This window comes from Rhinolophus sinicus, linkage group LG18 (assembly GCF_036562045.2).
Source record: "Rhinolophus sinicus isolate RSC01 linkage group LG18, ASM3656204v1, whole genome shotgun sequence".
Taxonomy (NCBI): domain Eukaryota; kingdom Metazoa; phylum Chordata; class Mammalia; order Chiroptera; family Rhinolophidae; genus Rhinolophus; species Rhinolophus sinicus.
In genome coordinates, this window is record NC_133767.1 from 14,574,276 (window position 1) to 14,589,137 (window position 14,862).

A 14,862-nucleotide genomic window follows, 5' to 3' on the forward strand; every position below is an offset into this window, starting at 1 on the left:
CTTTCACCTTGGTCCCTCTCCACTTGCCCCCTTCTCCCCCATCTACCCAGGCCCCCTCAGCCATGTTCTGCTCCAGCTTCATTCAGAGCACCTGTCTCCATGGGTTGTAGCCTCCCCAGGCAGGTTTCAGTTCTGGAACCTTCCTTGGTACCCAGTGTTTCCCACAGGCATTGGAGGGGTGCTTTAAGACATCAAGCTCCTCTCCGTCCAATGCCAGTTATTCTCCTCCGAGTGACAGGGAGAGGAGTGAGGTGACTTTAGCAATTGCCCCTCCTCATGTGGGGATTGGTTCCCTTCGGGAAGGAGACTCCTCCTCCCCACTGGTGTCTGTGCATTTCCTGGGCCTTGACCTCCAGCCCCTCTCAAATTTCAGCGTCTGCAGGTATGGCCAGGTGAGCAGGTGGGCCTGGCTATGGGTTCTACTGGGAGCACGTGGCTCAGCAGCTGCCTGGGGGGCCCCAGATGTGAGAGAGAGGAGAGGGGCCCAGGCTGGCCAGTCTTACAGGAAAAGCTGAGAACGGGCTACACTGGAACTAAGAAAAGCGGGGGCAGCAAACATTAGAGTTGGGCAGTGTTCCAGGGCCAGTGGTTGAAAGTGAGTGTGGCCCTGGGCGGGGTCGGGGGTGTCCCACAGGACAGTCACGCCTTACTCTCTTCAGCTTAATAAGTGACTCTGGTAGGCCAGGCTGCATAATTCACAGGGCCTAGTGCAACAGGAAAACATGGGTGTCTCGTTCAAAAATTGGGATTTCCAAGATGGACAGCAGAGCATCCAACCAAACCGGGGCCCTTCTGAGCAACTACGCAGGTCATGTGCCTGAAGCTAGCCCTGGCAGCTGGACGGAATGTGTGGCACTAGGACATGACTTCAGTTTCCAATTGACTGAGCACCTTGTATGCCCTGTTTCAGCCACCAAAGTTACAGCAGTGAGCAAAATAGATACAACTCTTGTCTTCTGGGAGCTAGCAGCTTAGTGATAGAGGTGGATAGTAAACAAGATTCATGGTGGTGATGGGAGCTAAAGAGAAAAATCCAACAGACATGGGGTGGGAGACGAGTTATCATTTTAGATGGGGAGACCAGGGAGCCTTCGTCAAGCAGGTGACATTTGGATAAAGACCTGAAGGACATGAGGATGCCGTGGGGATAATGTATGTGGAAGAATAGCTCGGACACACACACACACACACACACACACAGCATGTGCAAGGTCCCTGTGGCAGGGCAGCCGGCGTGCTGGAGCACCATCGTGGGGCTGGCACAGGGCTGCTTAGGAAAACCAAAGGCTGGATCGTACAGAGCCACTGTCCAATGAGACAGGCTGGTGGAGGGTCTTTAGGAGAAGATCAAATGGATCGGATTCATGTTCTAACATGGTCTCAGTGACCTCGGTGTGTATGGCAGATAGACGGTAGGGGGCAAGGCGGAAGTGAGGACACCAGTGGGGAGGTGATGGCAGTGATCCTTTGAGAGATGCTGGCCTGGCCAAGGATGGTGACCATGTCGGTGGTGAGAAGTGGGGGGATCCAGAATGTGCTTTCAGAGCGTCTTGAAGGTAGAGCCAACAGGATTTACCAGTGGATAAGATTGAAGGTAGTCAGGAAGGGACCCATGGCTGACTCCAAGGCTTCGGCCTGGACCACCAAGGAAGGGTGGCACTGCTGCCAACATAGATGGACTTCAGTGCCAGTAAAGTGTCTGAGCAGTGGGGGAGGGGCAGGGAGTGAAGACACCTTTCTTCCTGGAGCCCCCGCCCTCCCTCTGCAGAAGCCCCTTTTGCTGAAGGGTGGGGGTGGGGCACCTACAGAGCTGACATTAGTCATCACCACTTACTGAGCTGACTCTGTGCCAGACCCTTCCTGCTTTGCGTCTGGAAACGTCCTTAGACCTGAGAGACTCGCTTTGCGTTCCCGTAGCCCCCTTGGCGCTCAGTGCCAAGGCCATCAGGCTACTACCGTGCAGAGTGAGGATTTGAATTCAGGCCCACGTCTGACTTCGTGGGCTTTGTGGGCCATTGGGGGACCCACATCCTGCCCCCAGCAGCCCTGCAGCAGCCCCTCTGTGACTTGACTCCCTCAGTCCCCCGCCCTTGGGCCCCCTGCCCCCATCTCTGTACTGGGCTTGGACAAAGGGGCTTCTGTCCTGCCAGCCCCTCCCTCACAGAGCAACTGACCCACAAATGGGTTATGTAACCATGGCCTAGACAGGCAGGGGCTTGGCCCGAGTCCGGCTGGACCTGAGCCCATGGGGAGGATGTTGGGGGGCTCCCCTCCTATGGCAGGCAGCTGGTGTGAGCTAGGACCAGGGAGGCCCCAGGAGGAGACTGGAGTCCCAAAGGGAGGGCTTGGGCCCCTTGGGCTTCAAGTATCTGACCCCGCAGATGAGGTGGCCATTCTTGTGTGGTCACTCGGGCACTGGGCCACTTGCCTGCCCTCCCCTTCCTGCCCTGCTGTGTGGGGCTCGCCTATCCTGGCCAGGCCCAGGGCTGGGAGTGAGGGGAGGTGGCATCCTAGAAATGCAAGTCTTCTCCCAGAGACACCCCCATTTCCGGGTGTCCCAGCCTTCCCAGGCCACCCCCAGCCCATCTGGATCCTTCTGAGAGACAGATTGGGCTGGCTCTCTCCCTCCCACCCTCAGCAGGTGCTCAGCCAGCGTCCCAAGGGAGGGGGAACATGTGCACATGTGTGTGCGCCCGTGTGGGTGCACAGCCCTGGCTTCTGTCCTCAGGCGGGGATGGACCTGGAGACCTTGGCCTTTTAAAGCTCCCAACATCTTAGTGTAGTGGGAAACCCAGGTCCAAAAGCTGGTACCTGGAGCTGAGTGTAGGGAACATAGTTGAATGAATGAATAAATGTTTCTAGACTAAAGACCTAGATTTGGCCCCGAGCCTGCCAGGGAGCCAGCCAGCACCCTCTGCCTGCTCTTAGGCTGCCTAGAGGGGGCTGGGACCCAGGCAGGCCTCAGCAGGGGCTGGACAAAGCCTCCCTCACTTGTCTCCTTCCCCCTCCCAGAGCTCCTGGGCTCCACCAAGAAGATCAACGTCAACTTCCAAGACCCGGATGGGTGAGTTCTAAGCCAGGGAGATGCCAGTCTGGGATGGGGGCTGGTCCCTGGGGCAGGCGGGGTGCCCTGGTCCTTTCCCACATGTGTTTGTCTCCTGCCCTAGCTTCTCCGCCCTGCACCATGCGGCCCTGAATGGCAACACAGAATTGATCACGCTGCTGCTGGAAGCCCAGGCCGCTGTGGACATCAAGGACAACAAAGGCAAGGCCTGTCGGGAGCCTCGGAGCCAGGGGCAGGTGGCTGAGGTCAGGGTTCCCAGAGACCTGGGTGGTCCCGTGACTGAAGTCTGCCCAGGGTCTCAGGCTGGGTCTAGGCAGGTCCTCATGGGATCCACATCCTGGAGGTCAAGGGTGAGCTCGGACAGAGGCAAGCTCCCAATGGCCCCTGCCTGCCCCCAGGCATGCGGCCACTGCACTATGCGGCCTGGCAGGGTCGGAAGGAGCCCATGAAGCTGGTGCTAAAGGCGGGCTCGGCGGTGAACATCCCATCGGACGAGGGCCACATCCCCCTCCACCTGGCAGCCCAGCACGGTCACTATGACGTGGTGAGGTCCACCTCAGGGGTGGCAGGGTGCCTGGGGCGGTGTGAGCCTGGTGGATGCCCTGGGCCTGACTGTGCTCTGCGGGCCCCTCAGTCTGAGATGCTGCTGCAGCACCAGTCCAACCCGTGCATGGTGGACAACTCGGGGAAGACGCCCCTGGACCTGGCCTGTGAGTTCGGCCGCGTTGGGGTAAGTCTCCCGGGAGCTGAGCGGCGCTCCCATCTTCTCTGCCTTCCTTTCCTGGGGCTGGAGTTGGAGACAGACCTGCAAGCCCGCACCCCATTTCTGGGCCCCCCTACTTTGACCCCTCCTTCAAGGTGGTCCAGCTGCTCCTGAGCAGCAATATGTGTGCGGCCTTGCTGGAGCCCCGGCCGGGGGACACCACTGACCCCAATGGCACCAGCCCCTTGCACCTGGCAGCCAAGAATGGCCATATTGACATCATCAGGTATGGCCGTGTGGGGGCGCGGGGAGGGGTACCCAGCTCTGGGGGGTCCTGCTCCTGGCTTGGTGACAAGATGGGAGTGGTCAGGGAGCTGTGGGCACGTGGTCAGGCTTCTGGATGCTGAGGACACCTCTAGCCGCCCACATCATGGCTTTCTCATGGCCTGCCACTTGCTAGGTGACCTTGTGTCTAACTTCCCTGAGCCTCAGTTTTCCCATCTATATGGTGGGTATATATGGTGGGTATCACAGCATATATACATCCAGCATACATACGAGATAACCACTACGAAGGGTTAGCACAGAGCCAGTCACTGTCCGATACCATGTTGTCAGGGAGGTGGGCAGGGCTGGCTCATCCTCAGGCCCTTGGAAATTGGGGCTCATCTGTGAAGTGCTGGGGCAGAGGGCTCCTGCTGTAGGCCCTGCCTGCTCCCCCTGCCTTCCTGCCAGACTCCTCCTCCAAGCTGGCATTGACATTAACCGCCAGACCAAGTCCGGCACGGCCCTGCATGAGGCCGCTCTCTGCGGGAAGACGGAAGTGGTTCGGCTGCTGCTGGATGTGAGTTGGGAGCCCAGGGGAAGCTGGGGCCGGGTGGGGACGTGGGGGGGCTCCTGACCGGCCTTACCCCGGCACATGCAGAATGGGATCAACGCCCACGTGAGGAACACCTACAGCCAGACAGCCCTGGACATCGTGCACCAGTTCACCACATCCCAGGCTGGCAAGGAGATCAAGCAGCTGCTGCGAGGTGGGCCCAGGTGGGGCCGGGGGACTGGGATGGGGCCTGGGCCAGGCCGGTTTGCAGAACTGGGGGTTCCACCTTCTGTGTCCCCAGAGGCCTCAGCGGCTCTGCAGGTCCGGGCAACCAAGGATTATTGCAATAATTATGATTTGACCAGCCTGAACGTGAAAGCTGGGGACATCATCACGGTAAGGAGGGCCTGGATGCAGGGATGGGTGGGACCTGGGACACTCACCCCACAACACCCCCTGCAGCAGCTGGGGAGTCTGGGGTTCTGGGAGGGGGCCCAGGTCACCCACCAGCTTGACCTGGAAGCCTCCCTGAGTGTTCCCCCACCTCACCTGGCCAGGTCCTTGAGCAGCATCCAGACGGCCGGTGGAAGGGCTGTATCCACGACAACCGGACAGGCAATGACCGGGTGGGCTACTTCCCATCCTCCCTGGGCGAGGCCATTGTCAAGCGAGCAGGCAAGTCCCACCCAGGCCTGGGCTCGGGCCGGAAGGAAGCAAGTGCATGTGTGTGTTGGGTGGCAGGACCAGGACCGAGCTCTAGCCATTGCTGGGGGTGGGGTCCCAAGTGGTGTCCAGCAGTGCGTCCTGCCAGGTGTCTCCTTCTCGGTGTCCTGCCCATTCCTTCACTTATTCAGCAGACATTGCCCACCAGCCACTAGGAATAAATGGAGACCCAGGTGGACATCATTTCTGCTCTCAAGGAGCCCTTCCCCGGGAGGGAGGGGAGCAGGGAACAGTGAAGGAGACCCGGAAAGAAATGTACCAACCAGTGACACAGAGAACGTGGTTTAGACAGGGTGGTCAGAGAAGGCCCTGAGAAACGGAAGGGACCGGCCACAGGCAGAGCAGTCCATCAGTCCAAGCAGCAGGAACTGCATGTGCAAAGGCACCGAGGCAGGAAAGAGCATGACATGTGTACAGGGCCAAAGGCTAGCATGGCTGGTGCAGAGCGAGGGAGAGGGGCAGGACATGGCTACAGGGCCGTAGAGTAGTTTCAGACAGGAGACTAGTGAGATCCGGAGGCGGACATGTGGGGTGAAAGAGCAGAGGGGTCCAGTTAGCGGGTGTAGCCAGCCCACCCATGGTAATCTAGTTCCCTGCCCTCAGGCTCCTGGGTGCCTCTTCCCTCCCTCTTGCTCTCCTGACACAGAGGAGGTTGCACCCTCTGGCAATGTGCATCTACCTCCCACGGGACCACAGGGCCACTGTTAGAACAGCTTGGCTTGGGCCCCTCTCTGCCACACTCCTGCCCTCAAATGTGTGGGGTGAGGAGGGGTCTTCTGAGGGTCTCTCAGCTCCTTGGAGACAGCCAGGGCAGGGGGAGGCTGTAGTGCTGACCCCCAAGCCATGCATGTGCTCTGCTCTGCCCAGGCTCGGGCTGGGTCAGGGGACGCCCTCCTCTCGGTGTTAGGCCCCCAGGCCTTGGCTGGTCTGGGACTCAGGCTGTGCTCGGCTCACAGGCTCCCGAGCAGGCACCGAACCAAGCCCAACCCAGGGAGGCAGCACGTCGGGACCCTCTGCACCCCATGAAGAGATCTGGGTGCTAAGGAAGCCTTTTGCAGGTAGGTGGGGGTCCTCTGGAGGGCAAGAATGGCAGCACTTCTGCAAGGCATCCCCCAGGCTGGGCAGGGCAAGTACCAGCTCATGTTCCCTCGTGCTGGCAGGTGGGGACCGCAGTGGCAGCTTGAGCAGTGTGTCCGGTGGCCGGAGCAGTGGCACCCACACCCTGCACGCAGGCTCTGAAGGGGTCAAGGTAGGTGGGGTGGTGGCAGGGCAAGGGTGGCTTGGGCTCAGAGTAGCGCTGGCCAGCCAGCCGGCCTGTCTGGGTTGCAGCTCTTGGCCACAGTGCTCTCCCAGAAGTCTGTCTCCGAGTCCAGCCCTGGGGACAGCCCTGTCAAGCCTCCGGAGGGCTCCACAGGTAAGAGCAAGGACACAGCACAACGGGTCTGGCAGGGAGGTGGCCCCTGAGCAGCCCTTGCCCCACCATACGCTCTCATCCCAGGCGCGGCCCGGGCCCAGCCTCCAGCGGCCCATGCTGGGCAGGTCTATGCGGAACAGCCACCCAAGAAGCCGGAGCCGGCGGCAGAGGGCAAGGTATAGGGCCTGGGCCAGCTGCATGGAGGGGCACCCGGGTAGCCTGCCTGGCCTGGCCACGGTTCAGCTGGGGGCCCTGACAGGCCAGCCCCGTCCTTCTGTCTGTCAGTCTGTGTGTGTAGGTGTTGTCTATTGTGCGTGTGAGGTAGTGTATCTAAGAAGTGTGACACAAGTGTGAGGTGCATGTGTGGGTGGTGTGACTACGAGGTGAGCACGTGTGCCTGTGTGTGTACGTGTGAAAGGGCATGGGTGTGAAATGAGATAAGGTGTGTACGTGAGATGGAGCCTGTGTGCGTGACCTGCGTACTGGGGAAGGCGTGAGCTGCTGGCTGAGTCCTGCATACCTCCGGGCAGAGCCCACCTTCCAGGGAGTGAAGGGCAGTGCTGAGGCCCCATTCCCAGAGCCCCTCCCATGGGGCCACATTGCAGGGTGTTCCTGGTACAGGAAGGGGGGGTAGGGACGGTCAGGGAAGCTGGACCCTCCTGGTGGACATCATGGAAGGAGGCTGCAATGCTGGGAGATGCTTGAGACGGCGGCATCCAGGACCACAGTGGCGGGAGCACTGGTGCCAGACTGACCGGGGCCTAGCAGCAGATGGACCAGCGGACAGCAGACTGAGCTTGCACAGAGAAGGAGGCACCTTGGTGGCTGGGTTGCGAGCCTGGCGGGTGGGCGGGCAGGTGGGCGGGTGGGCCTGCAGTGGGTGCCTTGTGTCTTCCAGAGTGCTGAGGCTGTTAGCCAGTGGCTCGCCACGTTCCAGCTACAGCTGTATGCCCCCAACTTCCTCTGCGCTGGCTACGACCTGCCCACCATCAGCCGCATGACCCCTGAGGTGAGCTGCCTGAACGCTGCTCACCAGCCAGGACCCAGAAATGGGCCCCTAGCCTCCAGCTAAGGGGCCTCTCCTCTACCTAGGACCTCACAGCCATCGGGGTCACCAAGCCGGGCCATCGGAAGAAGATCACAGCAGAAATCAGTGGCCTGAGCATCCCCGACTGGCTGCCTGAGCACAAACCCGTAAGGCCCTCTGTACCCTGGTGGATGGGCCCAGGATGGGCAGACAGACAAACTGCTTCCCTGGCTACCGCTCTCCATGCCATCTGGGCTCCAGGGAGAGGAGAGCAGAGGATGGCTCCCCAGCAGTGACCCGCCTGGACGGCCTCTGTCCATCACAGGCACTGGGGCCAGCCTCCCTGAGGCAGGGACAGGGGTGACAACCTGTGTGGGCTGTCAGGGCAAGGGGAGAGTCCCCCTCTCCACTACATGCTCCCGCAGACCCCCTCCACACTCAGGCACCCATACAGGGACACCTGGCACCCCTGTGACGCTGCCCATCACACACCTACCCAGACACCACAAAGGGGCCTGCATCGATGGATGTGCTTGCTTGCACACACCTGGGCACACGCGTGGGGATGTGTGAGCGTGCTTCATGTACACAGACAGCACATGTGCACTGAATATATTCAAGGTGCCCATTGATGATAGCACGCATACACCCACACATTCGGCTGCATGGGCCGGCTGCACTGACGGCTGACACCCACATGGACCACAGGCTGTGCTGTTTCTAACAGGCATCCAGGTGGTGGGACAGGTTCTGGGCCAGGAGAAGGTGGGCCCAGGGCCTGTTGCACTGATGCTGCCTCTCTGGTCCTCATGTCGAGCTGTGGTTCCCCATCCATCGATGGGGGAGATGCCTTGGCCCCCAAAAGCCCTCAGGGCCATGAGTCAGGACAGCTCATCTGCCCCACTGTGCCCCACTCAGTCAGCGGCTCAGGGATCCTCCCAGCAAGCAAGTCTGGGCCTTACTTTGCTCCATGCACCCAGGGGTGACCGAGTATGCTGTGTGGGTGCACGAGTGATGTCCAGCTGGGAGTGTGGACAGGTGGATGCCATTCAGGAAGCCACTGGGTGGTTCTGGGTGAAGACCATTGTGGCTGTTTGCACACGTGTGATGTGGCCGTATGACCGTGCCTGATGCAAGTGGAGAAATGGTGAGGGTGTGAGTGTGACACAAAGGCGTATCAGTGCCTGGGTATGGCTGGGATGTGGGATGTGTGTGTGTGTGTACTGTGTGTCTGTGTCCATGATGTGTGGGGTGTGTCCACCTGGGTGCTGTCCCCATGGCTGCCTCGGCAGGAGAGGAAATATATTCTTCCCCGTCCCCTAAACGGTGTCCTGAGCATAGGGTCGCCTCTGTGTGTGTTTGCGTGTGTGTGCATATGTGTGTGTGAGCTGGCCTTGAGCTCCTGCTAAGGCTGCACTGTCTCCAAAGCTGACACCTCTGGCCTGTGTTTGTCCTCTGTCTGCCGGGCTGGCCCGGTGCCCCTCCCCCAGCAGCTCCAAGTAGCAGCCAGCTGTGGCTGCCCTCTCTGTGTCCTGCCCTGTAGGCTAACCTGGCTGTGTGGCTCTCCATGATTGGCCTGGCCCAGTACTACAAGGTTCTGGTGGACAACGGCTACGAGAATATCGACTTCATCACTGACATCACCTGGGAGGACCTGCAGGAGATTGGAATCACCAAGCTGGGTGAGGCCCTGGCCCCCACCACCTCCTGGTCCTTGCCACCCTCCCCGGCCTGACCTGCCCCGTGCCCCACTCAGGACACCAGAAGAAGCTGATGCTGGCAGTGAGGAAACTGGCAGAGCTGCAGAAGGCAGAGTACGCCAAGTACGATGGGGGACCCCTGCGCCGGAAGGCGCCGCAGTCGCTTGAAGTCATGGCCATTGAGTCGCCGCCCCCACCTGAGCCTGCCCCAGCTGACTGCCAATCTCCTAAGATGACCACTTTCCAGGACAGCGAGCTCAGCGGTGAGCTGCAGGCTGCCATGACTGGCCCAGCAGAGGGGGCCACTGCTGCTGCCGAAAAGCCCTCCAACCACCTGCCGCCCACTCCAAGGGCTTCCATGCGTCAGGAACCCAGCCTGGGTGGGCGGGCACGGCACATGAGCAGCTCACAGGAGCTGCTGGGTGATGGGCCCCCTGGGCCTGGCAGCCCCATGTCACGAAGTCAGGAGTACCTGCTGGATGAGGGGCCAGCCCCTGGTACCTCGCCCAAGGAGGCTCGGCCTGGCCGTCACAGCCACAGTGTCAAGCGGGCCAGTGTGCCCCCAGTACCTGGCAAGCCACGGCAGGTCCTTCCACCAGGTGCCAGCCCTTTCACACCCCCCCAGACTCCCACTAAAGCTCGGCCAGGTTCCCCCCAGGCCCTGGGGGGGCCTCATGGTCCAGCCCCAGCCACGGCCAAGGTGAAGCCCACCCCACAGCTGCTGCCACCGACAGAGCGACCCATGTCACCCCGCTCGCTGCCTCAGTCACCCACACACCGCGGCTTTGCCTATGTGCTTCCCCAGCCTGTGGAGAGCGAGGCGGGGCCAGCTGCTCCAGGGCCTGCACCTGCTCCTGCACCCGTGCCCATGCTGTGCCTGCCCCCTGAGGCCGATATGGAGCCAGGGCGGCCCAAGAAACGTGCCCACAGCTTGAATCGCTACGCAGCATCTGACAGCGAGCCGGAGCGGGACGAGCTGCTGGTGCCAGCCGTTGCAGGGCCCTATGCCACAGTCCAGCGGCGTGTAGGCCGAAGCCACTCAGTGCGGGCCCCCGCCGGTGCTGACAAGAACGTCAACCGCAGCCAGTCCTTTGCTGTACGTCCCCGAAAGAAGGGGCCTCCACCACCCCCTCCCAAGCGCTCCAGCTCAGCCATGGCCAGTGCCAACCTGGCTGATGAGTCGGCACCAGATGCTGAGACTGAGGGGGCTGGGACTGAGGATGGTCGGCTGGGAGTCCGGGCACAGCGCCGGCGGGCTAGTGACCTGGCTGGCAGTGTGGACACAGGTAGTGCTGGCAGTGTGAAGAGCATTGCAGCCATGCTCGAGCTGTCATCCATTGGGGGTGGGGGCCGGGCAGCCCGTAGGCCCCCTGAGGGCCACCCCATGCCTCGCCCTGCTAGCCCGGAGCCAGGCCGGGTGGCCACGGTATTGGCCTCAGTGAAGCACAAGGAGGCCATCGGGCCTGACGGCGAGGTGGTGAACCGGCGCCGCACCCTCAGTGGGCCCGTCACAGGACTTCTGGCCACTGCCCGTCGGGGGCCTGCAGAACCGGCAGGGCCTGCAGATCATGGCCATTTTGTGGAGGATGGCACTGCCCGGCAGCGGCCTCGAGGTCCGGCCAAGGGCGAGGCGAGTGGGGAGGGCCCACCCCTGGCCCGGGTGGAGGCCAGTGCCACACTCAAGAGGCGCATACGAGCCAAGCAGAGCCAGCAGGAGAATGTCAAGTTCATCTTGACTGAGTCTGACACAGTCAAGCGCCGGCCAAAGGCCAAGGAGCGGGAGGCAGGTCCTGAGCCACCCCCACCACTGTCTGTGTACCAGAATGGCACAGGCACGATGCGCCGCCGACCGGCCTCTGAACAGGCTGGGCCCCTGGAGCTGCCCCCACCACCCCCACCTGCCGAGCCCCCACCCTCTGACCTGATGCACTTGCCCCCGCTGCCCCCACCAGACAGTGATGCCCGGAAGCCAGCCAAGCCGCCTGTCTCTCCCAAGCCTATCCTGGCTCAGCCAGTGCCCAAGGTCCAGGGGTCGCCCACGCCTGCCTCCAAGAAGGTGCCGCTGCCAGGTCCAGGAAGCCCAGGTAGGTGAGGAAGCCAGCTGGGGAAGGGCCCCCACCCCACCTCCCCACTCCATGGTCTCAGGGTTCTTCCCCTTTTTGGATTTGATGGCAGCCAGGTGGAGTGGGGTGGGAAATTGTCTTCAGACCCTCTCATCCCTCCACCGATAGGGCAATTCTGCCAGCCCAGAGTTGGGAGGAGAGTAGCTGGTCACGTTGCTAGGGGGAGGCACAGAAACCCATGAAGGGTAGCAGCTGTGGAGGGAGGACAGGTGCACAATGCTGGATGGATCAGGGAGGACTATGACCCGGCTAGAGAGTGATCCCAGCACAGGAGGAAGAGGAGAAGCTTCCGGGTAGAAGGATCAGAGGTGCAAAGGCCCTGTGGCATTCAAGCAACGGAAGGGCCAGTGGCTGCAGCTGCTACACCTGGAGGGGGATACAGGTTGGGGTGGACTGCGCCGGGTTTGAAAGCAATGACGCGAGCAAGTTTGCACGGGGTAGCGCGCCCCCTGGCGGCCGCGGGCCGGCTAGGGGCAGAGAGGTAGCACTGGAGAGGGAGGTATCTCAGCTCCTGGGTGCGAGCTGAGGCGCTGCGGTGGGGCTTGTGCCGGGATGGGCAGCGCGGCCTACCGTCGCGGTGCGAGTTTCTTCCTCCTACCCGCAGAGGTGAAGCGTGCTCACTGCACGCCGCCGCCCGTGTCTCCCAAACCGCCGCCGCCGCCCACGGCGCCCAAGCCGACCAAGGCCGCGGCGGGGCTGCAGTCAGGCAGCGCCAGCCCGTCACCCTCGCCCTCGCCGGCGCGTCAGCCGCCCGCCGCCCTCGCCAAACCGGCCAGCACGCCGCCCTCTCTGAGCGCCAGCCCAGCCAAGCCCCCGTCTCCCGGCGCGCCGGCGCTACACGTGCCGGCTAAGCCGCCGCGTGCGGCCGCCGCCGCCGCAGCCGCCGCCGTCGTCGTCGTCGCCGGGCCTCCCGCCGCGCCCGACGGCGCCTCGCCCGGCGACAGCGCCCGGCAGAAGCTGGAGGAGACGAGCGCGTGCCTGGCGGCGGCGCTGCAAGCCGTAGAAGAAAAGATCCGGCAGGAGGACGCGCAGGGCCCGCGGTAGGTGCGGGGCGAAATCTGGGGTGGGCGCGGAGGTGATTTGTGCGCCGCTCTGGTCCGTGCAAATCCGAGGATGCTGTGTAGGGGCTGGGGCGGAGACACCCGCCCTTTACACTGCGGGGTGTGGCCGAGGTGGGTGGGATTTGCCCTCCACCCCAGGTCATTTACATTCTGAGGCTGAAGTGAATGAGCTGGCCTCGAGGGCAGGGCGGGGCCGAGATCGTGGGGGCGTGGTCTAATGCCTCCGCCCCTCGCACAGCTGGATTGAATGAGGGCGTGGTCTAGGGGCGGGGCTTGGCGCGAGACCCGAGCTGGGCGTTCTTCGGCCCCAAGCCTCTCTTCGCTCACACTGCGCGGTTCCCTAGCCCATCGGCCGCGGAGGAGAAGAGCACCGGCAGTATCCTGGACGACATCGGCAGCATGTTTGATGACCTGGCGGACCAGCTGGACGCCATGCTGGAGTGATGAGGCCCATGTTGAGCATGCCCGCGCCACCCGGGCTCTGGCCTACACACTGACCTTTACCTCAGGATGGGCACCTCTGGGCGAGGCGCGAGTGAGCGGGGCGGTGGGCCAAGGGGGGCCGGGTGCAGAGGACTGCCCGTCAGACGGCCGTGGCTATGAGGCGGGGGCGGGTCGTGCTGCCCAGCCCCTGCACAAGCACAACTCCTGCCCCCTGGGCCCAGGCAGGATGCCCAGCCTGGAGGACTGCCTGGCCAGGGGACCCAAGGGCTCTGGACAGATGCTGCTGCCCTGCGGGTGCCCGCCCCTGTCTGCTGCTCCCTGTGCAATAACTGCTGGGCCACCTGCCCACCCACCTCCAGGCTCTGCCCACTGTATGTACAGGAGGGGCAGTCCCTGACCCCCCTGTCCTGAGTACAGGCTGGGCCTGCCCTGGCAGGCAGCAAGAGGGGACAGCTGCTGTAGGTCCCTTCCCAATCTGTGGCAGAGCACAGGCCTATGCCCAGCACAGAACTGCCCATTGGGGACCTCTGCCAGCCACTCTGGCACAGCACAAGGGGCTGGGGTCGGGCCCCCGGCCCCAATGTACCCCCCAGAATATAAGCTATTGAGAGTATTAATTTATTGGGAATGAGCTGAGGCAGATTTCCCCAGAGAAACAAAAAAGTATAACTTTAACAAATATATATTTAAAGAAAAAAATATTATTGATTCTATAGAAAACCATTTACCATCTGCAAGGACACTGGAGTCTAGCTCAAGACAAAAGCTGTTAGAGGCCCTGGCCGTTGTCTGTTCATCCTTCCGGCCAGGAGTGGCCAGACTCCTGGCCCAGTAGCACAAAAAGGAGGCTGGGGTCTGGGGAAGGGTCCATGCACCACCAGGGCCTCCTCTGCTCTCTCCTAACTTCTCTGCGTCTGAAGAACTCAAAGGATGTGCCTTGCTGCTGGGCTGTGTCCTCCACGCCGTGGACACGGGAGGGCTCCCTCCTTTCTGGGGGGTGCTGCTGTGAGGGTCCTCCTGGGCTTTACGGGAGCTGTGCACACCGCGTGGTGAACGTGGCACGTCAGCCAAGTGATAGCAGTGGGAGCAGGGCGTGCATGCCGGGCTGTGTGTGGCACGTGAGGGTGTGCCTGACCCTCCTTCCCCAGGCCCGGAGCAGCCAGCCAGCCCACCCCCCACTCGAGTTCCCACGGACGCTTCTGCTCGTGGTCCAAGGCTATGTTGTGTGGTTGTTCTTGCCCTCTTTCTCTTTCCTCTCCCCCCGCCCCTCCAAAAAGTACTGACTGGCCTCCTCTATTGTGTTTGCTGATCCACGTGTGTTGGGCACAACTTTGACATTTCTTAAAAAAAAAAAAAAAAAGTTAAAAATGCCAAAAACCAGCGATTGTGATGTGGGTGGGTGGAAGGGGTCAGCCTAGGTGGCGTCTGGGCGTGTGAGGCCCCTTCCAGCTGTCATGCCACGATGCTTTCCCTAGTGGATGGTAAGCACCTGGCCATCCACCTGGCCTCTCAGTGGGTGGCCCAGGCTGGGGCTCCAGCAGGCAGGGAGGGGGGTCTGGGCAGGGAGCTACTGTTGGCTGGCTGTCAATAAACAGCAGAAAACGGAGCTGCTTGGCTCACTTTTTGGGGGTTGTGTTGGAGAGAGTGGGGGGCTAGCCCATTCCTGGCAGGAAGGGGAAGTCATAGAGTGCTACATCCTGGGGTCGACAGACAACAGGAGCCACTTTGTGGTCCCTCCCAAGTCCCCCTCCCACTGGTTGCTGATGCCTGGGCACACGAGTGT

At 61.9% G+C, this 14,862-nt stretch overlaps 1 protein-coding gene across 3 annotated transcripts in view; it reads left to right on the top strand.

Moving 5' to 3' along the window:
* The window catches only part of CASKIN1 (CASK interacting protein 1), a 26,594-nt gene extending 11,909 nt beyond the window's left edge, over positions 1 to 14,685 (top strand). For 2 of the 3 annotated variants that reach the window (XM_019713121.2, XM_074322819.1), the window contains exons 2-20: positions 3,013 to 3,064; positions 3,168 to 3,265; positions 3,463 to 3,608; positions 3,699 to 3,794; positions 3,923 to 4,053; positions 4,503 to 4,611; positions 4,693 to 4,801; positions 4,889 to 4,983; positions 5,145 to 5,262; positions 6,267 to 6,368; positions 6,471 to 6,559; positions 6,640 to 6,724; positions 6,809 to 6,900; positions 7,623 to 7,733; positions 7,817 to 7,918; positions 9,295 to 9,433; positions 9,508 to 11,535; positions 12,179 to 12,614; positions 12,980 to 14,685. In XM_019713121.2, coding sequence (XP_019568680.2) covers positions 3,465 to 3,608; positions 3,699 to 3,794; positions 3,923 to 4,053; positions 4,503 to 4,611; positions 4,693 to 4,801; positions 4,889 to 4,983; positions 5,145 to 5,262; positions 6,267 to 6,368; positions 6,471 to 6,559; positions 6,640 to 6,724; positions 6,809 to 6,900; positions 7,623 to 7,733; positions 7,817 to 7,918; positions 9,295 to 9,433; positions 9,508 to 11,535; positions 12,179 to 12,614; positions 12,980 to 13,079 — 4,086 coding nt within the window. In that variant the 5' untranslated portion in view covers positions 3,013 to 3,064; positions 3,168 to 3,265; positions 3,463 to 3,464 and the 3' untranslated portion in view covers positions 13,080 to 14,685. The remainder of the gene's footprint in view (positions 1 to 3,012; positions 3,065 to 3,167; positions 3,266 to 3,462; positions 3,609 to 3,698; positions 3,795 to 3,922; positions 4,054 to 4,502; positions 4,612 to 4,692; positions 4,802 to 4,888; positions 4,984 to 5,144; positions 5,263 to 6,266; positions 6,369 to 6,470; positions 6,560 to 6,639; positions 6,725 to 6,808; positions 6,901 to 7,622; positions 7,734 to 7,816; positions 7,919 to 9,294; positions 9,434 to 9,507; positions 11,536 to 12,178; positions 12,615 to 12,979) is intronic. The other variant, XM_074322820.1, reaches the window with a different exon arrangement.
* The last annotated feature ends 177 nt before the right edge of the window (positions 14,686 to 14,862 follow it).